This window comes from Polyergus mexicanus, unplaced genomic scaffold, assembly GCF_030449975.1.
Source record: "Polyergus mexicanus isolate NDT 795.1 unplaced genomic scaffold, iyPolMexi1.0 SCAF_9, whole genome shotgun sequence".
NCBI classification, from domain to species: Eukaryota; Metazoa; Arthropoda; class Insecta; order Hymenoptera; family Formicidae; genus Polyergus; species Polyergus mexicanus.
This window is the reverse complement of record NW_027223329.1, coordinates 566,277-585,063: the sequence shown is the minus strand read 5'-3', so window position 1 is coordinate 585,063 and position 18,787 is coordinate 566,277. Positions and strand designations below refer to the sequence as shown.

At 35.4% G+C, this 18,787-nt stretch overlaps 1 protein-coding gene across 1 annotated transcript; it reads left to right on the top strand.

Annotated features, from left to right (window-relative positions):
* The first annotated feature begins 807 nt into the window (after positions 1-807).
* Positions 808-2,998, top strand: LOC138936343 (dentin sialophosphoprotein). Its single transcript, XM_070301659.1, has 2 exons — positions 808-991; positions 1,528-2,998. The coding sequence occupies exons 1-2, from the start codon at positions 866-868 to the stop codon at positions 2,809-2,811; spliced, it is 1,410 nt and encodes a 469-aa protein (XP_070157760.1). The 5' UTR covers positions 808-865; the 3' UTR covers positions 2,812-2,998.
* Positions 2,999-18,787: the final 15,789 nt, after the last annotated feature.

Below are 18,787 nucleotides of genomic sequence, written 5' to 3'. Positions count from 1 at the left end.
CCTGACATTGCTTAATTAATCACAGATGCGGCACGTATCAACGGTATTTATGTTATCAGACCCCCAACAAGCAGTTAATATTCTCAAGAATGACGTAATTGCAGAAACATGAGAGAGAAGATAATAATACTAACAAGTAAACGTCACGTGAAACAAAAATGATATTTGTATTGACTGTCAGATAAAAAGGTATATTGCTGCGTCATAAGAGTGTATAAATCTTCCAGAGATCTTGTGTAAATTTTGTAGAATGTAAAAATAGTAAAGTTTTATAAGTGAATTTATCCACATGGCATTCCTCTTTATCTTCCTTATCTAAAAGATTATTTAGATTTGCGCGCGTATACATTTTATTTAACAATTTTAATTCTGTTATTTGTTTTATTAGTTATCACGAGCATTCGATAATTCATGAAATCATATTATGTTATGCAATATATAAAAATAGCCAGAGTAATTTGTAAAGAATTTGTAGTAATAACTGATTACTACAATTTAACAATTAATTACTATAAAATGTGACATAAAAAAACATAGCAAATTAAAAACTGTAAAATATGTCTCAAAGGAAATTGCGTGACCATGTTTAACGTGTCCTTCTCCTAATGTTAAACACGATAAGATAAATACAAGATATAACAAGTTCCCACAAACTGCAGCAAAAATGTTGTGAAAAATAAATGTCTAAAAATCTTACGTAAGTTGTTGTCAGTGTCAAGCGATAGAAATCCGTGAGTTCATGTGACGGTATTCTTTGTGGAATTACAAAGCATGGAGATTGATAACGCAAAGATATAAATGCGTTCGTCTATCATCAGACGTGTAGTTTGATTTGAACACACGGGTTCACGATTAGTCTCGTACGATGCGCATCTTACTTTTTACGATTCTTTGCCTTTCCACGGCCGCTTGTATAGCGGCAGAGACCGATTTCGTCAAAGGTCAACGTCAGGAAGGCGATCATACTATCGCTAATAGAACCATTTTCAAGGTAAATAAGTTGTTTTACAAATACTATTCATACGTTGAATATAAAAGAGAGAAAGAATCTGTTTTATTATCTTATATATAAAGTCATATATATTTTACTTATCATCTTTAAAAAAACCATTTAATTTGAAGATTGCGTGTGTTTAAATAAATGAATTTTATTCCATTTTTGTAGATATTACGAAAAATGTCTTTCCTGTGTCAATTATCTTATGCAAATTTGTTATTTGAATTTCACGCATTGTGTATCGTAATTTGTTACCGATTTATTTAAGATATAAGCGTTAAAATTTTTATTCTGATACTTATCTAGTATGCAATATTACAATCTAGAAAATTCTCATTTTATTTGATTTTATTTTGTGCTATTTATCGTAATAACTTTTGATATACTTAATGCATACAATTTTTGAGTTTTAATGATAATTGTTAAATATTTACGTTTCTATATCACTCTTTCTAAAGTCAAGTGATTTAATTTTAGAATACGTTTGTTTTACGGTTACTATTACTAATATCTTATTTATATATTTATAGCCTGCAATTCGACGGAAAATTATGGTAGCCACAATCGGTATTTCAACTCGATTACACAATGAAGTTATCAACCGCGTTGAAATCAGTAGTATATTAGGCAAAGAGATCAAATACGTAGTAATAAAAGGTGGCATTGGCAAACAGTATCTAATAATGAAGGCTATTGGAAAACTTGGAGAGGGATTATATTTACACCTGGAAGGTTTCGCCATACGCGTTTCCAATACATCCAAGGATAAAAGCAGCAATAACTCCGACGATAGGAGTAGCAGCACATCCGATGATGAAAATAGTAAGTCATCCAATGATAGCAGCAATAGCGCATCCAACGATAAAAACAGCAGCGCATCCAACGATAAAAACAGCAGCGCATCCGGCGATAAAAACAGCAGCACGTCTGACAATAAAAACAGCAGTACATCCGACGACAAAAGCAACAACACATCTGAAGATAGTAGCAGTAACACATCCGATGATGAAAGCAGCAAAACCTCCGACGATGAAAATAGCAGCGATAATGGAAGCGACAATATATCTGATGGTGGAAGCAAAAATGTACCTGACAATGGAAGCAGTACCATTTCCGATAGTGAAAGCAGCAGCACGCCTAACAGTGTAAGCAGCAGCGCTGCTCCTGTTGGAAGCAGCAGCGCACCTGATGGTGGAAGCAGCAGCGCACCCAATGATGGAAGCAGCATTGCACCTAATGGTGGAAGCAGCAACGCTCCTGATGGTGGAAGCAGCAGCGGACCTAATGATGGAAGTAGCAGTGCACCCGATGGTGGAAGCAGCAGTATACCCGATGATGAAAGCAGCAGCGCACCCAATAGTGGAAGCAGCAGCGCACCTGATAGTGGAACCAGCAGCGCACCCAATGGTGGAAGCAGCAACGTTCCTGATGGTGGAACCACTAGCGCACCCGATGATGGAAGTAGCAGCACACCCAATGATGGAAGCAGCAACGCACCCAATGATGAAAGTAGCAGCACATCCAATGATAGAAGCAGCAACGCACCCAATGATGGAAGTAGCAGCGCTTCTGATGGAGGAAGCAGTAGCGTACCCAATGATGAAAGTAGCAACGTTCCTGATGGTGGAAGCAGTAGCGCACCCAATGATGGAAGCAGCAGTACACCCAAGGATGGAAGAACCAATGCACCCAATAGTGGAAGCAACAGCACCGACGATGCAAACAGTAATGTGCCCATTGATGAAAGCAGTAGCGCACTTACTAATAATAATAACGATAATAGCAATAATACAGGCAACGACAAAAATGCATAAAAATTTATTTATTATATAAAATAATTATTAATTTTTCAAAACTCGAAACTTTTCCAAAAATTTCTGTAAATACGTAGCACCCAATGAGCACCCATATACGTATCACACATATATTGTTGCATATACATAAAATATATAAAGATGGCCTTATATTATTATATTTTATACAATACATTATTTAATTTGTATAAAATAATGTATATCTATGTATAAATGTAATTATATAAGTAAAAATAACTATGCTTTAATTTATTCGACATGCATTAGTCTATTATAACGTGCGGTTTTTTTTTTATGACGATAGCGTCCAAGTACTATATGTCGGCGTGTGTACCTTATAATTTTATGACTCTCGCGGGCCACTTTACATCGTGCCCGTATATTTCCCATAAAGCGCTCTTTCAAACGCTCTTCTCTCTCTCTCTCTCTCTCTCTCTCTCTTTCTCTTTCTCTCTTTTTCTCTTTCTCTCATAACACGGTTCGACTAAGGTAAAACTCCAGTCCGTTCACAGGTAAACGATTATCCTCTCCCGCGGCCTCCATCGTCTCCCGCAAAGGAACTGGGTATCTCTCATTGCGAATCTCAGCAAAACTGCGTCGGCGCTTATTACGGCCACGTGACGAAATGATAGTGCTCACGGCCGAGCACAAAGAGACATTCGTCCCGGTCGCGTGAATCGCGTAATCGCGTGCAAACGGTTCCACGCCCAGGAAGCGCAGAAAATTTCACGCGTATGTACGGCGGGATGGTTTTTGTATTCGCATATGCACGCACGACGCGTCGAACGTTCCCGTGTCTTATTCGAGAGTAGAACGAGGGATAGAGAGAGTTTCTAACCAGAGTCTTTTCCACGCGTATCATCACATTAATTAAAATGCGCGTTTATACATATTTTTCGTATAACAAAGTGTGCAAAAGAAATATTGTAATGAAAAAGAAACTTATTATGCTATGTAAAATTAAATCAGTTATCTCTCTCTTTATTTCTTATTTGAGCTTAATATATTATTCGAGTCAAAGCGCGTTTCAAATTATTGCAATATAAAAGGGCTTTCAAGATCACTCTTTCATCTTTTTCACATTGAATTATAATATTTGTTAAATTATCGTGTATAACACTAGACTGTAATATTCCTACGGATAATTATAATATTCATTAACTTTCTCTCTCTCTCTCTCTCTCTCTCTCTTCTCTAGTAATACTTTATTTTATATTCTTTTGCCGGTAAAAGAGAAAGGCCTTTCCTTTATATACGCTGTAAAACTTCAAGCCGCATAAAATTATCGGCATTGCAGCATGCGATGAATGTGTACGACCCTTTTTCTATTTCTATTTTTTTTTTTTTTTTTTTTTTACGTTGACTGATCAAGCACGAGAGCGTTTTTATTTTTAGACTATAACCACAGCCGGGGCACTTTGCCTTTCCTTTATATATGTAAAAAAAAAAAGTCCACTGAAAAACTTTTACTCGTCTCGCGCACAGTATTACGCGCGCGCACACACAAGATAATGCGCTCCGACGATTAAGAGAACGTTAAGAGGGGTCGAGGAAGCAAGCTACGAAACTCGTGCACCGATATTTCGGATGATGGATCGATACGGTGCCAACTGCGGTAATTTCTCTCTGAGGAGAAGCTAAACGAGATATGAACGACACGATTAATTCCCCCGAACGATCTTTTTCGGCGCTGTTAACGGTTATCTGATTGGCTCGTGCGGCACCCGACCGCTACAGTGCAACGTAACGAGCTGTAGCAATCGCCTTTTTTTTTACTGGCACGGTGGTGGCGGCGATGGCGTTCATTCTTTTTGCCCGACCGATGCCGATGCGAGAACGAGAACCCGGCTGGGAAGACCGGGGCCGGCCGGTTATTACCGCGGAAGAAGCGTGTTGAGCGCGAAATAATGTTTGCACGGATCTGCAGCACGTACGGTTTAATTAATAAACAGCACTCGCTCAATATCCATATCCAGTGGCGGGCACGTTTCAAATAAGGGCGACTGAAAATAATCGTTTGAAAAGTTTCGTTTAAAAATATAATGTTATCGGTTTTTATTATCATTAATGTATTTTTCTCTTAAGATACGATAGACAGCAATAATCCCGCACACACACACACACACACACACACACACATACACATAATTATTAATTATTAAAATATTAAAAGTATACGAAGTTTTCGAAATTACATCAACGACTATTAAATTGGATAAAGAGAATATTATTTTAAATATTTCTTCAAATATATATGTATATTATTTTGGAAGTAACTACCTGGGCTCTTATTTTTAATAATAAGTTGCGAAAACAACTACAACATTATGAAAAGATATAAGTAATAAAATATAGACAATAATAAATCTAAAAAAAATCTAAGATATAAGAGAAAATAAATAGAATATAAATAGAAATTAGTTAAAAAATAAGAATCAAATAATTTGCTGCTTATCAAATGAAAGAAATAATAATTTTAATTTGTATTAATCATATTTATGATCTAACAAGAGGAATAGTTTTTAGATCAAGATTTTGATTTTCTATTTAAACACTACCTTTCATTCGGCTTTTGTGCGTATACATATATCGATATCTGCAATATTGTCAAATTTAAAGTTTCAACGAAACTGTCACGAATTGTTTACATACGACAAACTTACAACTCATTGTAATATTAAATTTTCGCAGCTTCGCTCACAACCACGAATATTTAATAAATAGCGTGAATTTCGCGCAGAATATACGCTCTGTTTGCGCTAGGAGCGCGCGTGACGTTTGCAGGTTGCGAATGAAATATGTTATCGCGCGAGCGGTTTTAGCACGTATGCGTTCAAACATTTTACGCATTCATAACGACGCAGGCAATTACCCCCAAGTCGCCGGTGCGATAAGTACCGAGCTAAAAACTATAAATCTCGAAAGTTTCGCGACACGCGCCGCGGCCTTCCAGCATCACGACCGTCACGCGCATCATGTGGGTACCCATGTAATATCAAAGCGTATACGCGACCGTGACAAATCCCAGATTACCTTTCAGGGATAACAATACGGGCGACAATACGGTATGTAGAAAGCGGAACCGTGATGTTAATTTCCTGTTGCCGGGCCAAACAAGCCAAACAGGGAGAAACAAAGGCTCATGGGGGATCTTTGCTACGCCTGTCTGCTTCCGTATCCCCTCTTCCCGAATCGTGCCTTCCGTCATCAAAGATGAAATAGATATTTGCCGTTCGTGCGCCAAGAGCAAGAGTAACTTCAGTCCGAAATTACCTTAGCTTCTCATAATGACGCGTTGAATTAAGCAAAGTTTAAATAGAGAAGTATATATAACAATATATAATATTCGCATACAGAGACGTTGGAAATTTTCTTAGATAGAGAAAACCGCTTATTGATTAATAAATATAAGAAATGGAGCAAAATTGTAGAATGAATGTGTGAAAACTTGTTTAATTAATGAAATATCGACATTTTCGATTTACAATACTCGATATAATTTGAAATGGAAATTTGCATTTAAAAAAAAAAATACATATTTGCGAAAATAACTTATTGTTATAAATGAATCGATAAATATCGATTGTTATGGAAATCGGCAAAACGAAAATATAATGCAACATACACGTCGGCTGAACAATTTTTTCGGAATAAAAATTAGAAAGAAATATAATAATAAGTTAAATTAATTAATTAAGTCTTGGATAAAAAAAAATAATTTATCATAATCCTCTGTTTGAATTTAAGAAAGAAGTAATGAAGTCATAAACCAGATCTTTAATTAAAAAATGAGCCACTAGAAGAGAGACAAATCTCAGATCATAATATGCCATTATGCATTTATTTCTAGAAAAGCAGACACAAGTTATTGTATATATATAGTTTTTTTTTTGTCTTGTTTGGCTCGAAGTTTAATTAACCCATGAGAATTTGCGTAAGAAAAAATTACACCATTGTATAAACAATATAGTTGAATTTATAGCGTAGAGCAATACAGTCGAAGTGTAACTGGAATGTATAGAACTTATAATATAAACTTTCGGTTCTGATTTGCATTCTTAATTTATTAACTTCAAAGTTACCTTAAAATTGTTGAAGCATCAATCTCATTGTCTCTCTTTCTTTCTATCTTCCTGTCAATTCTTAATTATGAGTAAACCTTTACTGTTCGTTTAAATCAAAAGATGCACTTTACATCCTTCGAATTAAAAAAATTAAAGATATTTGGCGATGCATTGCGATAAAACATTTTAACATAAATAAATGCGTAACTCGACTATCTTTACATCTTATTTACCTTTTCCTTTGCATTTTCTTTAGTGGCGCAAAGGTGAGTAAGATCCCGATATTTTCATTTAATACCAGGAACTTGTACAAGGTACAGCAGAATAGTTTTCGTGCGTGTTATTATATGCGCGGCGCAGAAAGCTATTTCCACAAGCTATAAGCGAAGAAACAAGTTCTCTATTCAAATAAATCGGCTTTATAGAGTCGTAAAAGAGCTCGCGATTCCACTTCCACGTAATTTTGGATGCCTTTGTAGCGGGATTAAGGAAACCACGTTCGGATTTCGTTTTTAAAGAGCGCGATCACAAAACGTAGTAAACACTAGATAAATAATTTGAGAATATATTCTATATATAATAAAAACAATAATTTTGGATTAACTAATATTTCAATGTTGCATAAATTGAAATAGATACCTGAACATTCACGTTTTATATTCGTCTTTTATATTGTAAACATTTAAGAGTAAATTTATTTGATGATAATAAACTTTTTTTTTTTTTTTTTAATCCATACAAGACTTCCAGTTTGCGCAAATATGAGCTATGTTTATTGTTTATTGTAAAATGAATTATAATAAACAGATATTAGATCAATTATAAATATCATAATTCTTTCATTTTCGAAAAGTGTTACAGCAATTGTAAAGATCCCTTTCCCCCACCGATGTTTTTTGACACGATTTTTATTTCATTAAATCAATTCCAATTAGTTAGCTAACAAATATTTTAAATAAATGTATGAATATTTTCAATAACATATACTTAGACACACACACACACACACGTATCCAAAATGCTGACTCACAATGGAAAAGATTATTTTTCGAAAATCTATCGAAACATATTTAATTAAATGTCATATGTAACCATGAATTTTATCTCTCGAGAACACGATCTCGGAAAGTACCATCGATGAACCGATATTCTTCCGTGAGAAGAAAATTCCGGAAATCGATGTAACAGTCTGAATAATCGAACGTCTAATATCGGTACGTCCCCGATATCCGCTATCTAGGTTTCTATACGAACCGATATGTAGCGATATTAAAAGTGCAATTTCGTAGTCGGGTCTTTATTCCCGGGGAACACGATATCGATTACAGTGAAAGGCAGATATATACATATATACATATGGCGGATACGTTATTTCGATGCGCGTATGAGAAAAGTCGATTAAAATTGGAAACAAAAGTTCTGTAGGAAATGCTCGATATAATCGCTTTGCGAGCGCGCAGAATGGAGACTAAAGCAAGATTGTTAGAGATGCAAAAATATCCTTTGAAGGAATTAAAGAACCGCAAGAGGAACAGTATACGTTAGCGTTAAGCCTCGAATTAACAAAGGTCATGACAATGAGCGGAATAATTTGAAATCCGAATTCTAGAGACCAACAGAATAGTATTTGAAGTAGAAAGTACAAAAATATTTACGTATATAAGTACTATGCTTTTCCTATTAAATCATACAAAATGTTTGATGTAAAACCATGTCAACCCATTTATCTGTTAATTAAAATCCTTCGAAATATAATATTAATTTTATGCGATTCGAAAATAAATATTCCAAATATATATTTCTATGCCACAGATTTCAAGTAATCAATTGAAATAATTATTATTATTTTTAATAATTTGTATTTTAAGTGCACCCGCCACATATTGTTCCATACAATCCAAAGAATAATGATCCGAAAGATTAAACAGTCTTGATCGAATTAACATAATTTCCCTGCTTGCTTTATATGCATCGTTCCATAAGAGCGCGTGGAATAAACAAGCGTATTGTACTTGAGGATGTATTGCAGATACAATCGTAGCAAAAATTAGCTAAAATTCGATATTGATGAATATGTCCACTTCTTATGTAGTTTAAGTATGAAAAATTGCGTGGAATATTACAATTTAATTATATATTAGGTGTACAACTTTGCTTCCGCCGTTTTCCTATAGATGGCTTTAGCGGTAAGTAGTGGTCGAAATAAATAGATCATAGACGTCGTGCGATAAACTTGGGCATCTGTCAACATAACCCCATAGAAACATTAGTCGATTTGTGTCCGCGTCATAAAGTTATTCTCGATTGAAAATGTCAGTTTACGAGCCAAATTCTCGTCATTTGCGGGAGGTTTTAATTTTCTGCTTCAATATGAAGAAATCTGCGGCTGGGGCTCATCGAATGCTCTCGAATACTTATGGCGAAGCCGCTATTAGTGAAAGAACGTGTCGCGAGTGGTTTCAACGCTTCAAGAACGGTGATTTTCACGTCGAAGACCGGCATAGCGGTGGAAGAGAGAAGAGAGGCATTACTTAATGAAGACTCGAGTCAAAGTCAAAAAGAATTGGCACGATCATTGGGAGTGACTCAACAAGCAATTTCAAAACGAATCATAAATGTATAACCAGTTTTTTACAATAAAGCCTTGAATTTCGGGAAAAAAAACGGCGGAAGCAAAGTTGTACACCTAATAATTTTGAATGCGAGTAGTATTGCAAATATCTCTAAGGTTCGCTGTTTAAAAATCGTGGATATATCTGTCAATTAAAAGATTGACAGATTTTAAACGAGAAACATCAGCGGCCAATCTATCTATTCATTTTGCCAGCGAAAAATAGTAGACTGCATTCGTATATGTATCAAGATTGTACGTCGCATAGTCGCGTGATACATATCGGGAGAAGTCAAACAACGCCTATCACACATCGCTAACTATTAAATTTCATTAACCTCTGTAACACCATTAATCGTCGGAAGCTCCTTTATCGAGTCCTTCGCGCACGAGTGAGTTGTCGCGGGTTCGGAAATGGCGACCCAAGAAATCCCGACCCAACTTTTGTCATCGACAAGAGGGGAACACGCACACATACGTATATACGTCTCACATATATACCATATATGTCACACTCTGGCTATTCGCCCGCGCGCGATCAGAGCAATATTGTCGCGAGGTGTCTTCCCCGAGAAAAACTTTTTAATCTCTCGGATGAGGCAGATGCTTCGCTGCGCGTTGACGACTCTCGACTTGACACGCCGCATTAAAGCACCGTACGGCGAGAAATGCCCTAAAAATTTTCCCGTAAAATTCTTTGCCAGATTTCGGTGCGATTTATCCGCCCGCGTGTTCGCGGTTCCGCGTTTCGCTAAACACGTGGCGCGCGCGAGATGTCATTTGAAACGTCAAATAGCATCGCGCGTTTAACTCGTTGCTTACGGGAGCCCGTATCGCCGTCGAGGAATCACGATGATCGGCATCGAAGGACGCAAGAAGAGTTACGAGAGACGCGATTGCATCGCGCCGCTTTCATCGATTACGACGTCGCATTCGAAGAAAACGCGTTTCTGTTACGAGGGGAGCTTAAAACGGGCTTTGGAAAAAGCGAAAATATCGTCCTCTCTTTCCCTCGTTCTCCATTAGTGCGGCTTTTACTTATCTCTCGCGCGGCTCAACGTTGAAACGATAGGGAACTTTTTTAATCTACAGAGCGCGAACGAGCAGATGCTTTCACCGACGACGGTTTCCCGACTTGACACGCCGTGTTAAGAGCGCGTCGAGAGGATAAGAGAAACGCTCTCTCGTCTCTCGTAGGTTCTCTCGCCCTTGGCACCGCCTTCCCTCAGGATTCTGGCGACCCGTGGACGTCAGAATGACGTGTCGGGAAAGATTTCGCTCCGGATGCCGCCGCAGCAGCAGCCCGAGAAGAGAAGCTTGAATAACGAGCGGGTTGGGGGAAGAGGATTTCACGAGGCGCGCATTAGGCGCTCACCAAGTATATAGCCCGCAAGATCGTAACTAAGTGTAGGGTATTCCGGAGGTCTCCACATCGAGCGTGAAGATATCATTTTTAATATCCCATCGCGAAGACACGTTTACAACCCTGACGTTTATCCTCTCTCTCTCTCTCTCTTTCTCTTTTCTCCACATTTATTTGCACGCTCGGTTGTTAGTAATTTAAATTAGTTAGCGATATTCGATAATATTTAGTGAACTGATGCCACAAGCGAACAAAAAATGCTCGATGCAACTCTGTAACAATTGTTTGATAAAAAATCTACGAACTTTGCTATCCATTTTTACATCCAATGTCTAAATATTGTATAATCAACAAAGTTAAACATCTATTGGATCTGATATTTTTTTTCCTCGTAGTACCGAAAAGGAAGTAATTTGATTAAAATTGTTTTATATCCGAGAATAAAGATGATCACATAGTATAATCTTTTTATAAATGTATAATTATATATATAAAATTTGTATCCAGAAACCTTCTTGTTTCTCGGAAACTATGTCTATGTTCTCATAATGAAATTCATTAAGCGATGGGTACGTGATATTGCGTTACTTAAGGGTAACCTTAAGATGAGGCAAAACCACCTCTCGGTGGTAACGAGAGAAATAATATTAACGACGCAAAATGGTAATGGCGGTTGTAGGGGATCGCTTTACATAGTTACGTCTCAGTGGCGATCTTCCCATGCGAGATCGCGACCGTCGACGCATAATAATTCGAGATCATGCGCAGCGACGGTACGGTTTTACCTACCGTCCTATTAACGCGTCCTTTTCGTCGGTCTTGTCGGTGCGATAACGCGTTATATACGAGCGCGGGGAGCTCATCTTCGAGAAAAGCCAGGCTAAACTATAGGCATGGATGACAGGGTTCAGGGATGACAGGACGATCGTTACGATTTCGTTCCGGATGCCGTTATAGTTTCTCTCGCGCGAGTCCACCTGCATCTCATCGCACGAGATGCAGCTTCGCCAAATGATTCGTCACGGTAGAATCAGCTTTAACGGCTTTCTCTTTCTTCCTCTTTCTCTCCTCGTCTTTCGCTACCCTTGCACCCTATAACTGTCTTCGTTTCTCTTTCCCTCCGTCTCTCTGTAATTTCCTCTATTCTCTCTTGTTCTCGTTCTCTCTCTCTCTCTCTCTCTCTGTCTGCCTTCCCCTTCTGTTGTCAGCCCAAACTTTCAGAGAAATATCGGCAAGCCTATCCAACCGCAGGATAGAGAGAACGGTCAGCCTGTTACCGTGGTAACGCGATACAGAAACTAAATTCCGTATGTACTCGGAGACTAAGTGCACTTCTATAACCGAAATTTCACGGTCTAAGCAAACGTTACGCCGACACTTAAATCGGGATTTCATATTAATGTTTAAAGCGATTTTCCGACCCTGTCGTAGCGCAGATTGCAATTAATGAGGAACAACTAGTGAACATATACATATAGCTATGTGTATAAAGCGTATTGTGTTCGAAATGTTTAAGTGCTCGTAAAACAGATTTTGTTTAAATTTATTACGGATTTATGATAGGGTAAATAAACGATATCTAAAACAGCAAATTTTGTTAAAGAGAAATTAAATTTTTCGCTCGTTCCTTTTCGTACAATACTTTACATTATTCAAAATAACGGAATACATATATATTCGTATATTGTGAACGCGTCGAGAACAGAGATAAATTATCTTCCATTCAGTAAGCACGCGATCAATCTTCCCGTTTGACGATCAACAAATACGTAAACTTTTATATTCTCACGCGGGATTTATATCATTAATTAAATCACAAACTTACGAGCAGAAAGTATATAATGAGTAACATGCCTCAGATCAAGCGGAATAATTTCACATCTATTATTCTCGCTCTTCCGTCATTGTCGAAAACAATTCACATTATCAGAAAATTTAGTATTATTCATATACCAATTTATTACTCTATTCTTTATTTTGTTGCTAAAATCATTTAGCAGGAATTTATGTTCAAAGTTGGTTGACTTAGTTTGACATTAAATTAAATTAATATTAAATCCTTTTGCTACTTTGAATGTGAATTTCTGCTAAACGGTTTGAGCAAAAACATCGAGAGTAGAGTAACAAATTAACATATAAATGGTACTAAATTTTTCATTAGACAAGTGCAGGATAATTTGATAATGTTAAGCCAATTTATAACAGATGCAAAAATTGAAAATTTTTTAATTTGCATTTGTGTACCAGATGGATTAGATACAGAGAGAGAGAGAGAGAGAGAGAGAGAGAGATCGAATCTTTTTAATGTAAATTAAAATATATACATATATATAATTTCGTTTTTCTCTTAACAAGAGAAAATTTTGATTGAAAAGTTTGATATATTTCAACAACATATGTTTTTTTATCTACGCATATTCACATGTGTTTTAAATATTTTAAATATTTAAAAAAATAATATATTTTTAAAAGATATTTCTCAATATTATGCGTAAATTTTTTCAAGTTATTATCGATATTTATTATATTATCAAGGAAGATTGCCAAGAGAAAATTGTGTAGTGATATACTGTTATTACTAATACTGTAAAAAAAAATTAATGCGGAAACGGCATGTAAGAGATAGAAGATGTGCTTTAAGATCGAGAAAGCTTTTTCTTTCCCCAAGGCAGCGCGATGTCAAGTCACAGAGCCCTGTTGTCATCCCTCATTGAATGCCCAGCATCCGTATAAAGACTATTCTCTTCTGCTGGCTGCTCCTGACATCCCGAGGATCTATATTTCTAGCAGAACCATCCATCTTTGGACCGTTCAGGTGACTAACGTGGAATATATTGTGCTTCGCGCTACATTTGGGAGGTAACGTTTAATCTTTGATACATTGCCGTGTCTCTCCTACACCCCGTGGTGGTGAAAATTTTGAAATCATACAATTATAATCTCATACGCGATATTTCACAAATTTCTGTATGTAAAGTTTATATATTAGAGTGCGCGTGTGAGACACCAACGGATATTGAATTGTAAATATATCCAAATAATTCGTGCAGTAATGCATGGATATGCATTTTCAGCATTGCCATGATCCTCTCTTTTTTTATATTCACGTTTAAAAATAATTGTAAAATATTTTTGCAAAATTTAAATTTTCTATAGAACGCGATAGCAATTCGATAAATATCTATTGTGGTAGTATTCGCATATATATATATATATATATATATATATATATATATATATATATAGGCCGCAAAAAAATAAATATATACACGAGATCCGCAATTGTCGTACCGCGTTATCATTATTTTTCTACAACAACGCGAATACCGAGGTATAATAAGATTCGAGATGATGAGACGATTTCGCGAATACGAAAAAGATCGCAAAAGGCCAAATTTCCTCCGCAAAATATACACGGTTTAAAGCACTGAAAACCTTATCATTGAAGCATTCGGTTAATATAACCGGATGATTTTTGTGTCAATTTCTATGTAACGGCTTCTCGTTACCTTTTCGTTAATGAAACTGCGCCTCGACTGCAGTTATGCGCTCGAGTATCATGCGGCCAATTAGATGACGGTCGGATGCTTAAATTTAAATAGCCGAATCATTACACGAGGATATTTGCTATGTCGAGAGTTCTAATTTTTAAGTGGTTCACTCTTCCTAATGCAAGATAGCGTCGTTTTTTCATTAAAAAATCATCATTAAATAAAAAGAGAGAGACGCGAGGCAATGAAACTTTTAGCAATCTGGCGTTCGTCTTCGTAATGAGTGGTACTTTAAACGTTAACCGAGAATATTGTATAGTTTGTTATACAACAACGGCATATCTTGGTCGTGTATCATATTTTATATTTTATGAACTCCAGCGGATATAGAAAGCTTTCGTCCATCTTGCGTTTACCCGATATATTAATGTAGATAATCTCCGGTAGAAAATAGCAACACGCGTATATAAATAATTAATAAGCTTAATTAATAAACTTCATGGTATTTGGCACATCTGTCACAAGACAACATTAGAACTTTATTCGAATCCATATCATAGAACATTAATATTATTTTATGCGTTTATCATATAATTCATATAATTATAAAATTTTTATACATTCATTTTATAATTTTAATTTTTTATATACACGAATGATTACAAATAAACTAAAAATAAAAATATTAAATAATGTTTCAATCCACGATTTTGTTTCAAATGCATAGAAAGAGAATGTACATTAATTACATTAATAAATAAAAAGAGCAGGAACAGAAGGTACTCGTACGATATCAAACAAATTCACATTTACACGCACGTCTCTTTTTTGTTTATTAAAGCCTACTATTTACCCCGCATTACTGGAGCGCCATCAAAAAACGTATCCTTTAATCAGAACGATCGCAATGCTGCGAATGTTTCCGAGATAATGAGTTATAGTACCGGCACATCGGATATTTTTATGCAAATTTGACGCAGTACAAATTACACGTTATTTATATCTAAATATTTAAATTTCACACTGGCGTGGTCCGTAAACATTTGTCTGCGTCTTTCGCGGGCGTAAGCCGCGTTTATATGAAATTTCACGGAATAACTACGCGAAAGAGGCTCTCGCAGGCAAACTGTTTTATATTAACGCTGACGAAAGCTTCAAACAGGGAGGAAAAATGTTCTATTCCCCTCTTCGGTTTCCCCTCGAGCTAGACAGTTAATTTGTTTCGAAGTGCAGACTCGCGGATTCTCTCTCTCTCTCTCTCTCTCTCTCTCTCTCGTGATTCAATGCGGAAGAAACATGCGGCGCAAAGGCGGCGGAATTATTCCCACGGTCACTATAATCGAAAGCAAAGAACTGCCAACCGATTAATGAAATATTATATTTCTGGAAGAGATAAAACTCCACCGGAAATGCTTGTACAGCCAAATTTAGTCAACGCGAATTTCTCGCCGCATAAGTTGCGACCAAATTGTATTGCGACGCTTGATTAGAGCAAAATAATTTGATAAATTGCACGTAAGTAATGCAGAATTACATACAACCAGGGTTGGGAAGTAACGCGTTACTTGTAACGTCGTTACCGTTACCGTTACTTATTCTCGGTAACGATCGTTACTTTTTTCTGTTTGTAACGGTAACGGTAACGTCGTTACATTTTTACAGTAACGGTAACGAATTTAGCCGTTACTTCTATCGTTACTTTTTCGTTCTTTGTTATCTTATATCTATTCAATAGATAGATGTATTTTTTGAAAAATATTTTGTAGCCTTCTATCATAGGCTGCATTCCGATAGTCACCGCCAGTACTGAAAATCAATAGTAACGTAAATTATAGATTTTACGAATACTGATAGCGAATATTGGAATACACTCTTAATAATATCAATATTTCTCTTATCAATATTTATAAAACAATGTTTGATAAAAATTTTCGACAAAATTGAAATTTCTAAATTACAATTTAAATTCCTATAAAGATAAGTGTATTAAAAAGTAAAGATATTAACATAAAAAATTAGAATCGTTAAATAAGTTTAATATAAAAAAACGCTTGCTATTTATATAGAGACTAATTTAGAATTTTTTATTGTAACATAGATTATTATATTTAATATTGATTATTAAATAATTTTATAATCTAACAACTTATTTTAGCATTACAAAAAACAAAAACGTAACGAGAAAGTAACGAATCGTTACTTTCCAAGTAACGGTAACGGTAACGCGTTACTTTTATAGAGTAACGTTCCCAACCCTGCATACAACAATATAATATCTAATACTATAATATTTGTGATATATATGTGCGTGCGTGCATGTGTGTGTGTGTAATTATAAAATATATAGTAAAATATATATAATTGTAAGTTTAATATTGAAATTTATAGATAACACTAATTTGATCAATATAATTCTCGTAGATGAATCTTTAACTTGCGTAACTGGAAAAAACTAAGCTATCTCGTTCTGAAATTTTATTAACATCAGTTAACAGTTAAGCGATAAATTATCGATAAATGAGATATTCTGAAATAATCATTCGATTTAAAGTTCATTGAGAAAGATTCGTTAATTATAATTTTCTTTTATCCTAAAGCAATATTAAATTATTAACACAAGTTACTAATAGCAATTTATTTTTTTAAGAAGCCTAAAAACTGTTTAAAACAAAGTTTAGGTATACGCATTACATATCGAATTGTATGATGATTTTGTCATGAATTAAGAATTAATTTACACATGTAGTATATATCTATTTTTATATACATATATGTATGTGTATCGCGAATTACAGATTTTCGTGTATGAATACATCCACGCGTTATCTCGTCTTCGCGTATAAGAACTCTGCTTGTAAATTCGAGAATATACGTATATTCATCCTTTCAATAACCTAGATATCTCTCTGTGCAGTGACAGGACGCCAAGCCCGCGAGAGACTACGACATCCTGCGCATTACAAACTTCCGCGAGTCAACTTCCACTAGGTCGGAACAACGGCACATAATTCCTCGGCAGCGAGTAATTACTTCGGCGGGAAATTTCCGTCTTTAACGATAACGATTGATGATACCCGCGCAATCTAATTGGAATTATTTCTCTCCCTCGGATTTTCGTGGCGAACTTAACGCGTTAACTTTTGCGCGAGAAAAAAATACGCGCATCGCTACAAAGACAAGCAGTAATCTGCCAAAATGTTGCGCTAAAAGCTCACAAAATCAATTAGATGTATATCGCGATAAAAAATGTGAAATATAAATAGGAAACGATAAGAGAAATTATTTTCTCATACGCACGTGAATCGAGACGAATATATTTCTAAAATGTTAAGATAATATTTCCTCTTATTTAACTTTTGAAGGTAATTACTTGCTATATGAAAGTTTTAATAGCATTAAAAAAACACGCAAACAAAAATCATAGCTGCTAAAATAATGTTTGTATATCTTTCCGTTACTATACAGGGTGTCCCATTTTAATCTTCTCGGACAAATATCTCAAAAACCAAGCCCGGAGGAGAAAAACGTTTCAGACAAAAGTTGTTTGGTTTCGAGGGGGCGATAAGATGGTACCATCGGTTTGACCTTGGAAAATCATTTGAAGGTCATGTGAAGGTCAACTTTAAAATCTTAAATGGAAATCCCCATTTTTTATTTAGTATTCTTGTAGCTTATCTCGAGAGCTTTCCAAAACACTATAATAAAGTATTTTTTCATTAAGTACTTTTTGAGTTATTTTATATCTTAATCTGATATATTTTGATATAAAAAATAAAATATCTCGTAAAATATTTAGTTTTCGATAATCTTACCGCAATACTTTTATGTACAGAATAATGAGACAAATCAATTAGTGCCAAAAAAAAACAAATAATTGTTTTAAAAAATACATTGTAAATAATTACATACTCATTCTTAAAAATAATTATTTTTTTTTTCTATCAATTGATTTGTCTCATTATTCTGTACATAAAAGTATTGCGGTAAGATTATCGAAAACTAAATATTTTACGAGATATTTTATTTTTTATATCAAAATATGTCAGATTAAGATATAAAATAACTCAAACAGTACTTAATGAAAAAATACTTTATTATAATGTTTTGAAAAGCTCTCGAGATAAGCTACAAGAATATGTAATGAAAAATAGGGGATTCTATTCAAGAAAACATATATGACATTGACCTGCCCTTCAATAGGTCACTCAAGGTCAAGTACATATTTTCATCATCTGTCTCCCTTCGTGTCCTACAACTTTTGTCTGAAACATTTTTCCATATCTTCCATATTTTTCGAGATATTTGCCTGAGGAGATTAAAATGGGACACCATGTATACATAGTGTTTGATTTTTCTCGAAGCGTATTATTTTCAAACAACAAATCGTTACTCGAGCAGGGTAATTAAACGGCAAACGAATCGATATCCACGTAGGCAATGCCGTGCT

What these genes read in the sequence shown, in the direction of transcription:
- LOC138936343 (XM_070301659.1), top strand. Translation starts at nt 866, where the DNA reads ATGCGCATCTTACTTTTTACGATTCTTTGCCTTTCCACGGCCGCTTGT. An exon ending in CTAATAGAACCATTTTCAAG is followed by an intron (nt 992 to 1,527) that starts GTAAATAAGTTG and finishes ATATATTTATAG; the next exon opens with CCTGCAATTCGACGGAAAAT.